This window comes from Lichenostomus cassidix, chromosome 5 (genome assembly GCF_008360975.1).
Source record: "Lichenostomus cassidix isolate B80296 chromosome 5, HeHo_3.0, whole genome shotgun sequence".
Taxonomy (NCBI): Eukaryota; Metazoa; Chordata; class Aves; order Passeriformes; family Meliphagidae; genus Lichenostomus; species Lichenostomus cassidix.
Window position 1 is genome coordinate 34,816,006 of NC_139486.1, and position 14,453 is coordinate 34,830,458.

General features: G+C 36.8%; 1 protein-coding gene across 7 annotated transcripts in view; it reads left to right on the top strand.

Annotated features, from left to right (window-relative positions):
• Positions 1-14,453, top strand: part of SIPA1L1 (signal induced proliferation associated 1 like 1) — a 199,478-nt gene that overhangs the window by 150,697 nt on the left and 34,328 nt on the right. For all 7 annotated transcript variants that reach the window (XM_085062218.1, XM_085062215.1, XM_085062220.1 and 4 more), the window contains 5 exons: positions 1,188-1,291; positions 2,478-2,635; positions 6,208-6,784; positions 7,881-8,155; positions 11,718-11,993. In XM_085062218.1, coding sequence (XP_084918344.1) covers positions 1,188-1,291; positions 2,478-2,635; positions 6,208-6,784; positions 7,881-8,155; positions 11,718-11,993 — 1,390 coding nt within the window. The remainder of the gene's footprint in view (positions 1-1,187; positions 1,292-2,477; positions 2,636-6,207; positions 6,785-7,880; positions 8,156-11,717; positions 11,994-14,453) is intronic.

Consider the following 14,453-nt stretch of genomic DNA (forward strand, 5'->3'; position numbering starts at 1 on the left):
CAAGGTGTAGTGTTTAACAGCTTTTTAAAATACATTGTCATAAATAGCTGGGATTATATAATTTAGTAGCATGTTTATATAACTTCAGATAGCCAGGATGCTTTTATTCCATATATAAAGCTAGTCATTTTCCAAACCGTGTTTGAAAGCAGGCCTTTTGTACTGTGGACAGAAGTTGTATTTAATAGAATATCTATGTATTTAATAGAATAGTCTATATATATAGAATATATAAGATAAGACTATTTTATCTTTAAATGTGCTATTGCATCAATTAATGGAACATTTTCCAGGGTAATTTTTTTTAGAGTGAAAGAAACTGAAAACAAGTTCACAGTTTGTCTGTAATCAAGTGTTGTTTTCACCCAACACTTTGTAAACTGAGTAATATCCCAATCTTCATTTTTTTCTTTCTAAACTAGTTTTTATCATTTTCTCTCCACATGGAAGTCTCTCCATCCCCATGTAATTATTTCTGTGGCCTGTTTCTGGATCCCTTCTCTCTCTTTTATAACTTTTAAAATAGGGTGGCCAGAATTCAAAGCAGGTGAGGTTACCTTAGATTAATATACCAGCATCATAATGTCATTTTTGTGGGCTTTTCCCATCATCAGTTATAAGCATACTGGCATCCTATTTGGGTTTTGACTGTTCCTGTCCATAAAGCACCTGTTCTAGTGAATATCTGATTTCATTACAGTTAATTTCAAGTCTTGATATTTATGCTTAAGAGAACTCATTCTGTTTTTATTGTGGGTTATAGGTCATTTGCTGTTTAATTATGCATGAGATCATAGTATTCATTTTCAGTATCTGTCTACCTTCCCTTCTGTAGTCTTTTTCACATTCCTTACGGTTCCATTGTACAATATTGGGTGGTGCTTGAAAATTATCTCAGACTTTGTTGTCACTTTTCATGCTTAAATAAGCTTTCTTCAGGGTCCTCTGGTATAAATTCGCTATTCCTAACAAGTTTTTGTTTCAGAAAAGTGTACAAAATTGCAATCTATCTATAGGTGACATTTGCTTTGGCAGGCGAGTAAACTAAGTTCTTATTTGCTGATATTTCAGCTGGGATTGAGGATGAGTAAGAATTCTTGTCTTGACTGATGATTTTTTTAATAATGAAACTTTGTTTTGAACTTTTTTTTTAAATAATCCTTTTATTTTCTCTTCTTTAACTGCAGCTGATTCAACAGGTACTCACTCTCTGTACACAACATACAAGGACTATGAAATCATGTTCCATGTTTCTACTATGTTGCCATATACTCCAAACAACAAGCAACAGGTAGGATGGGCTATGCCTATTTAGAATTTTTTCCTCCACTTCAGAAGTAGATGCACTGTTGAGTATTTAGGACAACTTTCATTTGTTACTGGCAAAGAAAACACTTAGGGAATCAAAAGTAAAAGTGGCCATTTCTGTCAGGAGCATAAAGCAGGTGATTGTAGGTAGATCATAGATTTTTCTCCATTGGACTGTTTTTGGTTTAATTATGCATTATTTTGATGTAAATAGTATGCAATAATGTCAGTAGCTCATGTCAAAAGGACCACAGTGTACCTGATGGTTTTGAATTATTTTAAATCTTCTACGGCTAAGTCAATTTCCCTTTAAGGATTGCATTCAGCAAGTTGTAGTATGCATGGAGATAACAAGTGGGTGGTCCAGCACACTACACAGGAATGCATGAGTCGATGCTTTTGTCAAGATCCTTTCTTTGCCGCCTTTTTTTTTCACTGAGTGTGTTATACTGAAGAGCTGAATAGGCTGAACTGTTTTGTTATGCTGAAGTACTTGATCTTGTTAAATACTAAGCCATATTGTTTGTTATGGTGTATATGCATTTTATTCCAGAAATGATGCTTTTTACTTGTGCAAATAAAATAGAAATTTTCATTTTACAACAAAAGTTAAAAAAAATTTAAAAGTAGAATTCTTTTTAGTTTGCTTTTGTACACTAAATGTTCTACTACTTTGTAGCTTACCTTCTCTTATACTGTAGTCTTGCATTTATGGAAAGAAGCCTACCAGAAAAACATTTACAGTGTGTCTTAGGGACAATGTCAACTATTTTCAGCTTTAAACAGAACCTACCACTGGCTTGTAAAAATGTGTGAAATGGGGAGCGTTTTCCTGCTTCCATGTATCACTGATTACTCTTGATACTGGCAAGGTTTATTGTTTCTTCTCTTTGTTTAGCTTAAAAATTTCCCGTATTAGTTTACCCTCTATGCTACATGTAAAAACAAAATCATTATGAAAATGATCATGCCTGAAATTTATTAGATGAATAACTAATGCTGGTACATGTTATGTAGTTCCTCAGTTGTGTCAGTTTTCAGCTTGAAGTATCACTTGGGGAAGGAAATTGAGCAGCAGTAATTTTTAATAATGAGAAATACATAATTGGGGGTTTGTGAAAAGTCTATTTTTTACCTATGCATCTTTTTGGTTTTTTCTTTCATTAAAGCTTCTGAGAAAACGACATATTGGAAATGATATTGTGACAATAGTTTTCCAGGAGCCTGGAGCACAACCGTTCAGCCCAAAGAACATTCGATCTCACTTCCAGCACGTCTTTGTCATTGTCAGAGTGCATGGTCCCTGCACTGACAGCGTCTGCTACAGGTAGCTATTGCTGGATTCACGGAAAACATGGAATTTGAGTGCCAGGGGAGCTGTCATTCTTCTCTAAAATTCTCAGTAGGGAAATGTAATGAAAGATGACGCTCAAGGAGATTGAGTTATGACTTTACAACACTTCTAAAAAGTAAATAGGCACATGTGCATATGTAAATGAAACTGCTGCTGTCAGATGTGTGTAAACACACACACACACACAAGCACATACATGCTCATATGCTCACATCAAGCCCTTGGAAATTATTTTAAAATTGCTTTCTCACTTCCTTTTTATTCACTTCATTAAGAGTATGTCAGAAGAATATGTTAGCATTGAAAGAAATAGAACAAAGAACAAAAACACTCCACTTTTTGCACAGATAATTTGGTCATCTGAGCTTATGCTCTATTTTTGAAATAAAGACAGTTAAAAAGTGTGACTTAGCCTTTCAGAAAGAAGCTAAGCTCTCTGAAGTATCTTCATCTATGTCATTTCAGTCCAGCAAAGAAATGACAGAGCATTATGCAGCAAAAAGTAAAGCCTTCATGTGACCTTAAAGTCAATATGATTAAATAGAAAATGATAATTGATAATAATACATAATAAAGTATTGCAAGATGAGATTCCTATGAGTGTATTTTTTAAACTAAATTGCAAGCACTTCTTTTTACATGTCACTTTACTGTCAGTGAAAGTTCTTACTTTTGTTACATACTGAACTCTTAAAGTATTTTCATTTTTAAATGTTGACTGATCTCAGAAAACTTCTATAAAGCATTTTCATTTAAAATTTGAAATGTCATAGCAGTGGATTTAGAGCATGTATCTTGAAGTGAAGTAGTCTTAGAATTAACTTGTTTTTACTGAAACACAAATATTCATTTAAGTATTTTATTAAGGCAAGTGCTTATTTTGAGGAAAATCTCAGACTGCAGTGTCTGAGTTGGTGTATTCATTATTTCTCATGTACATATAGAAGGTTTAAAGGCTTTTCTCTCCTCAAAAGTTTGGTAAAGTTCACAGAGCATTTCTGGAATTGATGCTGAACTTTGTACATGTATTAACTCTCCTGGACTAGGAATGTTCGTGTTGATACTAATTTTCAGGCAACTTACTGAAAAATTCAACTGTTGCATAATTTATGTGAGCACAGCTTGTTCTTAAACTCTTAGACATATGTTCCAGCTCTTATCCTGCAGAAAATGATTTTGAAATAAAGGGAAGATAGGAAATGCTTCCACAGGAGCTGCAGATGCATTTTCCACTTGAATTGCATATTACAACATAGACAAAGATCTGCTTTTGTCTGTTATTTTAAGTAATATGACTGCATATATTTCTTCCTTTTAAAAGGCATAGGAAAGACTTATGCTTGCAAAGCTGTAATAAATTTAAGTATCTGAGGGTTCTATTTTTGACCTTCAGACTCCTGAATGTCACTCGTTTTTCAAGTGTTTACAACTACAAGGGCTGGAGTCTCATTGGTTGTTCAATAGTACTTTTGGCTTTAGTGATGGTACAGCTTAAATTTAAGGGGAGGGGAAACAGGAAAAGCAGTTGGGAGAATGTTGGTGTTCATTTTGATAGGCAAGACCACAGAACATTGTATGTTCTCTGTACTGTCTTTAAGATTGAAATAGTTTCTTTTTCTGTCCTTTCAGTGCAAGCACTTGATTTAAACTTGTAGAATTCTATTATGAAAAGTTTTTCTAGGAAACTTTTCAAAGTAAGTTTGACCTCTTTTTCAATGAATTATTTGGAACAGTTTCATGGATTCATAATTCTAGACAAAACAGGAAACCATATAGCATAAAAATGTACTGGAATTTATATTTAAAAACTACATGAAAGGAATAAAATCAAGCACTGTCTTGGCCAGTGATTCTTCCTCCCAGCTAAGATAAACAATATTTCAAAAGTCTGGCATCTCTGTCAGCATTGCTCACTTTTTAAAACTTCTTCAGCATGTGTTAAAGATTGAAGTCTTATCCCTGTGATTCATAACACTGGAAACTGAACCAAACAAAATCTTACTGGTAGTTTCTGGTAGGTTTTCACTGCATCCAGTAACTGTGTCTAATGCTTAGGCTTCCATCTCGTAATAGCAGACCCTTCAGGACCATTAAAGATGAGTCAGATACTTGCTTCATGAGCACCCCCTGTTGCATACTTTGAGATATACTGGCATACTTTTCGAGGAAATATGACAGTACTGATATATTTCAATATTAGTTGCCAGAAAATACAATTTTTAGAAAAACCAAACTACAAAACAACAACAACAAAAATCCCCAAGCAACTCAGAACAGCAAAAGCAAAACAAACACAACACCCTACCACTCAAAACAAGAGGATATGGTTGAAGATGGAGTGACTTTTTACTTTTTGTGTTCCTATATGCCCCCTCAGAATGTTTACTCGGAAATATCTTAGTTACTGGTTTTTTTGGGAGAATTTCTCTGATCATGTTTAAGAATTCAGATAAAATCAAAATGTGAAAATAATACCAGCCAGTGTTCTAAGTGAAACACCACATACTTTTCTAATGTGATCAGGTTTTATCTGATTCTTCTTTATTTCCGTTACCATGGTATTTTGTCCAAAGCTAGATAATGCTTTTTGAGATCTAGTTACTGATACATGGTAACTCCTATTTGAACTGTTTGAACATTTCTTGTCACCAAACCATCGAAGTAGAGTTGTCTGTCTCTTAGAACAGATTGCTAATTGAATGATACTGGATTAGAATGTCAGATCTTCAGTGGTGCCAAACAACTCTCATCTGATATATATCAAACGAGGATTGACAATTGAGAATGCTAAACTGGTTCCTATTGCCTGAGGCAATCTTATTGTCAGTCCATCACTTGGTAGAGAAAATAAAAGGAAGAGTTGAAAAAGAAAGTATGTTTGTACTATGTGTCTCTGAACTTCTGAGAAATGTCTTATTTCTGGTATTCTTGGAGTTGTCTTCCATCACTGGCATGCAGTATCAACTAGTAAGGTTTTCAGTCCAGAAATGGAAAACTTGAACAGTAGTGTGATGTATATATGCATTCAGTCACCAGGAGATTTTCACAGTGGAACCGGCCTTGTGAGATTATTTGATTGCCTTTATCTTTTTAATGTGTTCATTTAATTTATATCTCCAGTGTTGATCATACACTTGGCATTGCTTTTAGATGAGCCTTTCAGCATTACGTAGATAAATTTTAAGCTAGCCTTTTTAATAGTGTGAGTTGGAAATTTTCCTTTTATACCAAAACCAAACAAAATTCAGAGCTGCCATACATTAGCAATTAATTTATTAAAAAAAAAAATTAACCCTACAGTTTTGTACTTGAAGCTCTTTTTAAGAGCTGTGGTACTGGGAATGACTCAGAAATGCTTATATGCGAAAAAGTGGCCTTCTGTTTATATAGGGGCGTAATCTCCACACTGGCAACATTAATATGTAAATTTAGGCATATTGCTGAGAAAAAAAAAAAATTGAGGGAATGTATTTTCTGTAAGCAAAAACTACTGAATTTGCATAAAGTGAAACACTGTTTCTTCCTTATTCTTTTATTTTATTTAGTGTTGCTGTGACAAGATCCAGAGATGTACCATCCTTTGGACCACCTATTCCAAAAGGTGTGACGTTTCCTAAATCAAATGTGTTCAGGGACTTCTTACTGGCCAAAGTCATTAATGCAGAGAATGCTGCTCATAAATCAGAAAAGTTTCGCGCCATGGCCACCAGGACCCGTCAAGAGTACTTGAAAGACTTGGCAGAGAAGAATGTCACAAACACACCCATTGACCCTTCTGGCAAGTTCCCTTTCATCTCCCTTGCTTCGAAAAAGAAAGAAAAGTCCAAACCTTATCCAGGAGCAGAGATCTATAGTTCTGGTGCTATTGTCTGGAGTGTCCATGCAAAAGACTACAGCAAGGGTATGGAAATAGACTGTCTGCTAGGCATCTCTAATGAGTTTGTAGTCCTCATTGAACAGGACACAAAAAGCGTGGTGTTCAACTGCTCCTGTCGAGATGTCATAGGGTGGACTTCAACGGACACAAATATCAAAATATTCTATGAGAGAGGTGAATGTGTTTCTTTGGAGAGCTTCATCAGCAACATTGATGACATCAAAGAGATTGTCAAAAGGCTGGAGGTTAGAATGTTCTCTTGTTTGGTTCCCCTTCTTTGCTTTCTCCTCTCACCCCTCAGCCAAGGAAAGCTTCAATTTAAATAATGCCTGGGATTCCTAAAACTGTTTTAATTGTTCATTATGGTATTTATAAGTACTTTCCTGCTTTTGTTTCTTAAAATCCAGTATTGCTTTCACTTTGAGATATCAACCAGCCTCAGCTGGTGGTGTGTGGAAAATGTATTAATGTATTAAAAAGACCAGGTCGTTCAGATGCGTAAGTTGCTCCCACACAACAATTACAGAAGTGTCACATTATTTGTTCTTGTTTTCCTTCCCTTTCTGTGTTTTATAGGCTTGCTGTATCTTGTTTCAAATGAAACTGCAGCATCTTTGAGACTAACTTATTATGTTGCCAGCAGGGTGCAATCCCAATCCCCACTGCAACCTTCAGCTATTCTCTGAATGCATGTGATAAACTAAAAATGCAGTGAATCGTGGTATCTGCCTATAAAACATCTGTCTGTGCTCATTTTATATCCAATTAAGTTATGAAAGAATGTGCTACATTTCACTGTCTTTCCTGTAATTTCACAACTGTAGCTGTATAACAACCAGAAAAAAAGGAAATCTAGAGCCTATTAAATTGCTCTTGATGGTATTCATGCTCACAGTACATGGAAGAGTTGGCATAGCCCCCAGTTTACTGTGCTTAGTAGTTGCATGCCACCACATGCTGACTGAAAAGTAATCCTGCAGTTTCCTGAAACAGCCAGAAATGGAGAATGGTTGTTTGGTGACTAAAGCATGAGGCAGAGATGCTTGTGGAATTCCTTGTGTTTTTCTGTTGTGTGCTGCCATGTATCTTCTAAATTTCCTGTAGTTGCAGTAAAAATTCCAAGGCAGAACTTAGGTAACCATAATGTACTGAAAATACTAATTTGAGCAACAAGACCCATTTCAGCTGATCACATACCTAGGACTGTAGTATATATCCCTTGGTTGTGTCCCACCATTATCCTTGGGAGTTGGTTGATTGTTCAAAAACGGAGCCCTTAAACCTCTGTTAGTCCCAGAGGGCTCTCATTGCATGAAATTCCATTTTCATTTCAATCCCCAGCTTGTGACCAAGGGCTGTGAAACAGTGGAGATGACTCTGCGCAGGAATGGCCTGGGCCAGCTGGGTTTCCACGTGAACTACGAGGGCATCGTGGCAGACGTGGAGCCCTACGGCTACGCGTGGCAGGCGGGGCTGCGCCAGGGCAGCCGCCTGGTGGAGATCTGCAAGGTGGCTGTGGCCACCCTGAGCCACGAGCAAATGATTGATCTGCTCAGGACATCGGTGACAGTGAAGGTTGTCATCGTCCCGCCCTACGAGGACTGCACACCACGCAGGTATTGTGCAGTAGCTCTGTTGGCTCTGAAATTGTATCTTGTTCTGTGGAAAAAAATACCACAGAACAAGTGTTAGCTTCCAAAAAAATATGGTATAATTATGATACAGCATCCAATATTTTAAGGTGGAAGAGGAGAGCAGGAAAAACTGCCTGTATTCAGCCTCTATGCCCTCCGAATATTCATTGAATATCAAAATGTTGTGAAATATGTGAAGATGTTCCTGTAACTGTGGAATTTAACATGGAAATCAAGCAACTTTTTAGTGACAATTGTGTGTTTAGGATGCATCAAAATTAGCTGTACCCTTTCCTGCTTGCTTTCCCATTTGTTGGTAGTTTGTAATGCCTGTGGATATAATTCTTGAAAGCTGCAAGTTGACTGACATGCTTCTATTTTCACAATAAGGTTGTAAATGATGAGGGTTTATGAAAAGTATGGATCTTGCCAGAGAAATGGCTGCAAATGGTAATCCTTCTTTACTCCATAAATCTTGTTGCATCTCTTTCACTTCCCATCTGTATTAAACCTGAAGCTTGTGTCAACTGTATTACCGCTTTTATAGTTTGAAAATGTTGCTTGATCAGAAATAAGCAGTCGTGTGCTTTTTTCTTAAACTAGATGTTAGTTCCCTCTGTTTTTCCTGAATTCACACTAAAGCTTTTATTATCATTACTGAACTCTCAGTGTTGTCTGTAGCATTCAGCCACATCACTAAGTCTAATCCCTGTATTCCTGACATCCTGTGTTCGTATCTTAGAAGCGCTGCTATATGATTAAAATGGAGTGATCTTTAGTAGAATAAATTTGCCTGCAGGCTAGCTGGAGGTTTATGCTAGGTTTCCCAAGAAGCAAGTACAGTTACCGAAGTTCAAAGGGCTCCTTGGAGTGAAAGACTGAGAGCGTTTTACATTCCTATTTTCTAAGCTGTCAATACCTTTGTAGGGGTAATTGCTAAATCTTTGTACACTTGAGACTGGAGCTGAACTTTAACACATATTTATTATATTGATAGGAAGTAGTGTCTCTGAGAAAAGACCTTGCATAAAAGAAAAATCTGTATTTGTTTTTACTGTTAGCAACATTAACTCCTTTTGTAAATGCTAGCAAAAGAAGAGCAGAGAGAAAAGGAGTTTTACTTGTCCTTTAGTTGTCAGTGAAAAATTGAATACATGTCAGGAATTAAAATGAGCAGTGGCATAAGGTCACTCATGAGATATTTGGAAAGCTTTTGTACAGTATTTAGCAGCTTGAGCAAATGGAAAGTTCAGCTCCAATCATCGTGAAAGGATTAGAGCGGAAAAATCAGTGTGGAAGGCACAGATCCTATTATTTCTGAACTATATTGAGTACAGGCAAAACCAGGCTTATTTCTAGTGTATCCAAACCCATAGCAGTCAGAGAAAGGACTGCACTTTTTGAAATACTGTACTCACTATCAGAGAGTTTTGTTGTTGCCTTGTAATGAGCAAATGTTCATGGTGGGTTATTGCTAGTTATAAAATTCCATAAAGCAACTCTTGATCCTCCTGCTTGCTCTATGCAAAATCATAAAATCTCAAGAACTGTGTCTTGAATTTGTAGCTATCCTACATATATTACTAGAGACTTCAGTAAAATGTTTGTACAAAGCAATTTCTCTTTTGACAATCAGTTTTCTGCAACTGGAGTCCTTTTGTTGTGTCCTCTGGAGGTCACTGAGTATTTCTACCACAGTAACTTCTTCAGACCATAACTAAAATGAAAATCTGTTCTGCTTGGAATGCTACATTTGTAGGAGAAGCAATCCCTATCCTAATAAATTCATTGGCATGAAGTTGGAGGAAGAGCAGGGGTGTCGTTAGATAAGCTGACTTGGCAACATGTGAAAGGTCAGTAGAAGATGCAGAAATATATCCAAATACCCTAATTTATGTTCTCATGCCCTAAGCAGAGGGCAGGCCTTGTTATGGTTAAATCTCTGCTAAACCATGGTTATTGAAACATTGCCACTGAACTCATTTAGTTGACTGATTGCTGACCTTGATCTTAAGGACACAGCATCAAGAGGAAATTGTGTATTCCTGCTTTTTGAAGTGTAATTACATTGGGGGGAAAAAGAAAAGAGAAACCCAAACTAAGTACATAAGCACTAGGGAAAGAATAGCAGAGATATAAAATATGAAGAGAAAAAATGAAGGATATCAGGACTGCAGTTCAGCTGTGAGTGGCCTTATCTCCTGATCATCCCTGTCTGCTGTGCAGTGGATCCCATCAGAGTGGCCTGGGAGCACTTTCAGGTGAAGCTGAACTACTTGTGCTTCAGAAGGATACCTTGTGCCTTCCAACTGGTAATTTAATTTAGACATCAAGACTAGAGGGTAGACCAAAGTAAAACCACAAAATGAGTATATTGTGGGCAGCAAGACCTCAGGACTGACTGTTTCACTTTGTTCCTATTACACTGCGTAACTTGCTTGTGTCAGCGTGGCCAGATAACAAGTTCTGTCTTGTTTTTTGTTTTTGCAGGGAAGAGATACTTATTTCTCACCCCTAATGGTGTAATTGCTTAGAGGAAGAGCTTTGGGTTCAAAATTTTGCACTGATTTTTTTTTTTTCTTTGCATTAGAGAGTGGTGTATGTAGATAAAGTAATCATGATAAAAAATATTCCCTTAGTATTCACTCAGAGATATATACTTTTGTCAAGAGAAATACCAAAATTATCTTTACTGAAGTTGAAGATCACATGTTTTTTCCAAGATTGAAGTGTATACAGAAGTTTGCCCTGCTTCTTATGTAGGTTGCATTAGCTTATGCCCTGTTCTAGTCTGATTTTTATGCTGTGCTGTTCCTCAGGAAGCAATGGGCATCTTTTGCGTTTGGCATCTACTGTTTCTAGCAAGTCTTTTCATAATGTGCAGATTTATCAGCTGAGGTACTCCAAAGCCAAAGATGGCTGAAAGTTATATATAGTGCCTTATTTCATGTGACTATTGTCTTTTCATGTCTGTGCATCAGAAAGGTGTGTCTCAAAAAGAACAAACATTTCACATCTTATTTGTCTGGATGCAGGTAAGTTCTAAAGCCCATGACTTTTTTAAATTAGGAAGGGAAGATACCCTTTTAACTTATCTTTTTAGCTTTTATAGCCCAGTAATCAGATGAAGAGTATCAGCTTGACCAACTGGAATGTTGCAATGGATGGCTATAAACTCTTCTGAAGGGATAGACAAAGAGAGGCGTTGGGGTGTATATTAGGAAGTGTTTGATTGTCTAGGGCTTAATGATGGTGACAGTAGGGTTGTCAATGGCTAATGTCAGGGGGAAGGCCAACAAGGCAGATTCCATGGTATCCTGTTATGGATCACTCACCAGGATGAAGAGGCAGACTCTCGCCATCACTAGGCCTTTTTCTTGTGTGGGCCTTCTAAAATTTTTTAAATAAATGTTTCTAAAAGGCAAAATCTTATTTTTACTTTCATAGAATTGATTCAGCTTCTGTCTTCAGATTTATCTTCTTGTGAACAGGATACATTTATTTTACTTTTTTGTAGCTACATACTAAATTTCTTCATTTCCAGGAGTTCTTCAGAAAACTACCGTATGCCAGTGATGGAGTACAAAGTGAATGAAGGAATGCCATATGAATTCAAATTTCCCTTCAGAAATAATAATAAATGGCAGCGAAATACGGGCAAAGGACAGGGACCTCATGTGGCTCAGGTACCATCTCAAATCCAAAGTCCAGTACCGTCTAGGATTAGCTCTGGAAAAGGAGAAGGAAAAATGCCACCCCCAGAACGAGCCAACATTCCCCGAAGCATCTCTAGTGATGGGCGCCCATTGGAGAGCCGCAGGTATGTGTCTTCACAAATGGCTTTTCATTGCTGCTCTGAATCTTGCTTGGAGAAATTCATGGGAGTTGTATCTAAGTATCTGAAGACTGCTTCTAATCTTGGTTTTACTTAGTCAAAACACAGCATGAGTATGACTGAAACAATAGCCAAAAGTAAATACCTTTCCTGGCACAATTAACCACAAAATGAAGTATTCTGGGACATTATTTCCCTGTGGTGGATGGTATTCTGAATTTTAGTTTAAATTTATGTTTAAGTTTAATTTAAGTTTAACTGAGTTACAGTCAAAGTTTTAGAGCTAAGTGTTCATGAACATCTGCATTTTGAAAAAGTAAATGAAAAATTTATCTTGTTCATAGGCTTGGTGGAATTGCCTAAAGCACCCAAGGCAGAAATAGTGTCTGACAGGGTCTTTAGCAGGAGAATTCTGACTGGTACAGAAGCAAATTTATCTGATTGGGGAGTGTTCAGATATTTTAGGCTAGAGGAGAAATTGTTCTATGTTTGGACATCTCCAGGGTGATTTGGAATTTTTTGTTCTTTTGAATTCTTTAAACGAGAAAGCAATTAAGATAAAAATACCAGGTCTATCATGTCACAGTATTTTTGTTTGTTCATGGAGAAAGATACATTTGATAGCATTCAGATGGACTGTCATGGTTTTGATTATCTATACAAATCTGTCTCTGCATTTACAGTGAGATCTGTGGAGGGAAACAAGTTAATAGCTTGCATTTCTTATTTTGGACAATTAGGAAAAAAAGCTTTAGATAGGTTCTGATTATGCTTTATGTGGATGAAAAAATATAAAGCAGTACTAATAAGATGCATATTGTAAAAATTGTAAAAGGGAGCTCTAATGAAATAACTTAAAATCTTTTTCACATCCTGAAGAACTGGGGATCAAAAGCCATGTTCAGAGATGGTACAGCCAAGACCAAGAAACTACCAAGGCGAAATTGAAACTTTGGTGTAGGATACCTTGTTAAGAAAGTACAACGATTGCTAAGGACTTGATTTTCTTACTTTCTTTTTAAGTGTGTACTTAAAAACCTCCCATTAGTGGGAGTTGCAAAAAAAATTGCCACACTGAAGGCACTAATAATTTCACAGACAACCTGACTAGATTGTCTGTTAAAGAGGTTGCAGAAGCCAGTGCAATGCTGGGCTTGGCTCTCCGGTGATATATTTGGACCAACATAAAAATTGCATGGCTATGGGCCATGTCTGCCTGCTACAGCTGAAGACAGGCACATACTGAACTGGAAGGAATAGGAGCTGAGGTGGTGGGGTTTTTTTCTCTCTCCAGTGCTGTACAGTTCTCCTTATGTAGTTACAGAAAGCATAGTAATATCTGGGAAAAGCTTAAGACTGTGACAGATTATCAGATTGAGTTGAGCTGCTGGTTTTTCCAGAGGCTCCTATCTTGTCATGGTATTAACCAGAGAGCTTGGGTGGAGTCTCAAGTTGGCTGTTTTGCGACTCATGTCAGAGAGAGAGCCTTTGGCTGCATTGAGAGAGGGGGTATTAATAACAACTGTGTGTTTCTTGTGCATAAAAGCCTGTGTGGGAAACATCACACACCTATGGCATTCAACATTTATCCAGTCACTGGAGGCTTCTAGAGGGGGGTTATGGCCTGATAAATGTTTGCAAAGTGAAAATTACATTTTCTTAGTCAGTATTTGTTTTCAAAAAGTGAAAATTTGACTTTCCCTTTCCTTCATTTTCAGGGAATGTAGCTGGTTTTATTTCTAATCTAGACATTCTTTTAAGTATTCTTTTTATTATTCAAAAAGGGTTCTATTGGATCTTTCATCCTTAAAAGTATATTATCAAAGTAGCTTTTAAATTTCACTGGGAATTTTTCTGGATGCCTGAAAAATATCTTTTCTCATCTTTCTGGTCTGCTAAACACGTTAGTCTTTGGTGAATCAAGTTTAAATATATCATCAGTTGCATAAGGTTAATGTCTTCCCAGTTAAAGTGAAGAAATACTTTTTTGTCATTTTAAAGAAATACTAGAGGGGGAAAAACCCCAACAATAAGCTCACTGCAAGACTCATTTTTCTTTTGTCTACATGATAAAGATTTGCTTCTCAGGAAGCTCAGATACTTCTCTTCTTATTGTGTAAAATCTTAAAATGAAAAAAGGTGGGATTTTCATAGCCTTTTTAACTACTGTCTCATTTAATTTTTCACCACTAGCTTTCATACTTAGCCTAAAGAGCACCAAGGAGGAGGGGCTGCAATCTGTGCATGTTTCTGGTGCAGGCAGCAGTGATGCTGCTCCGCTGTGCTTTGCTCCCTTTAGTCCATTTAAGTATGATAGAAATAAATAAAATCTGCATTAGCAGTCTTGGGAACAGGACGATTTCACATCATATTCATAAAAATGTCCTGTCTTCCCATAGAAACTGCTATTGTAGGTGGGAGAGAAGGTTGCTTGACAATCCCAGA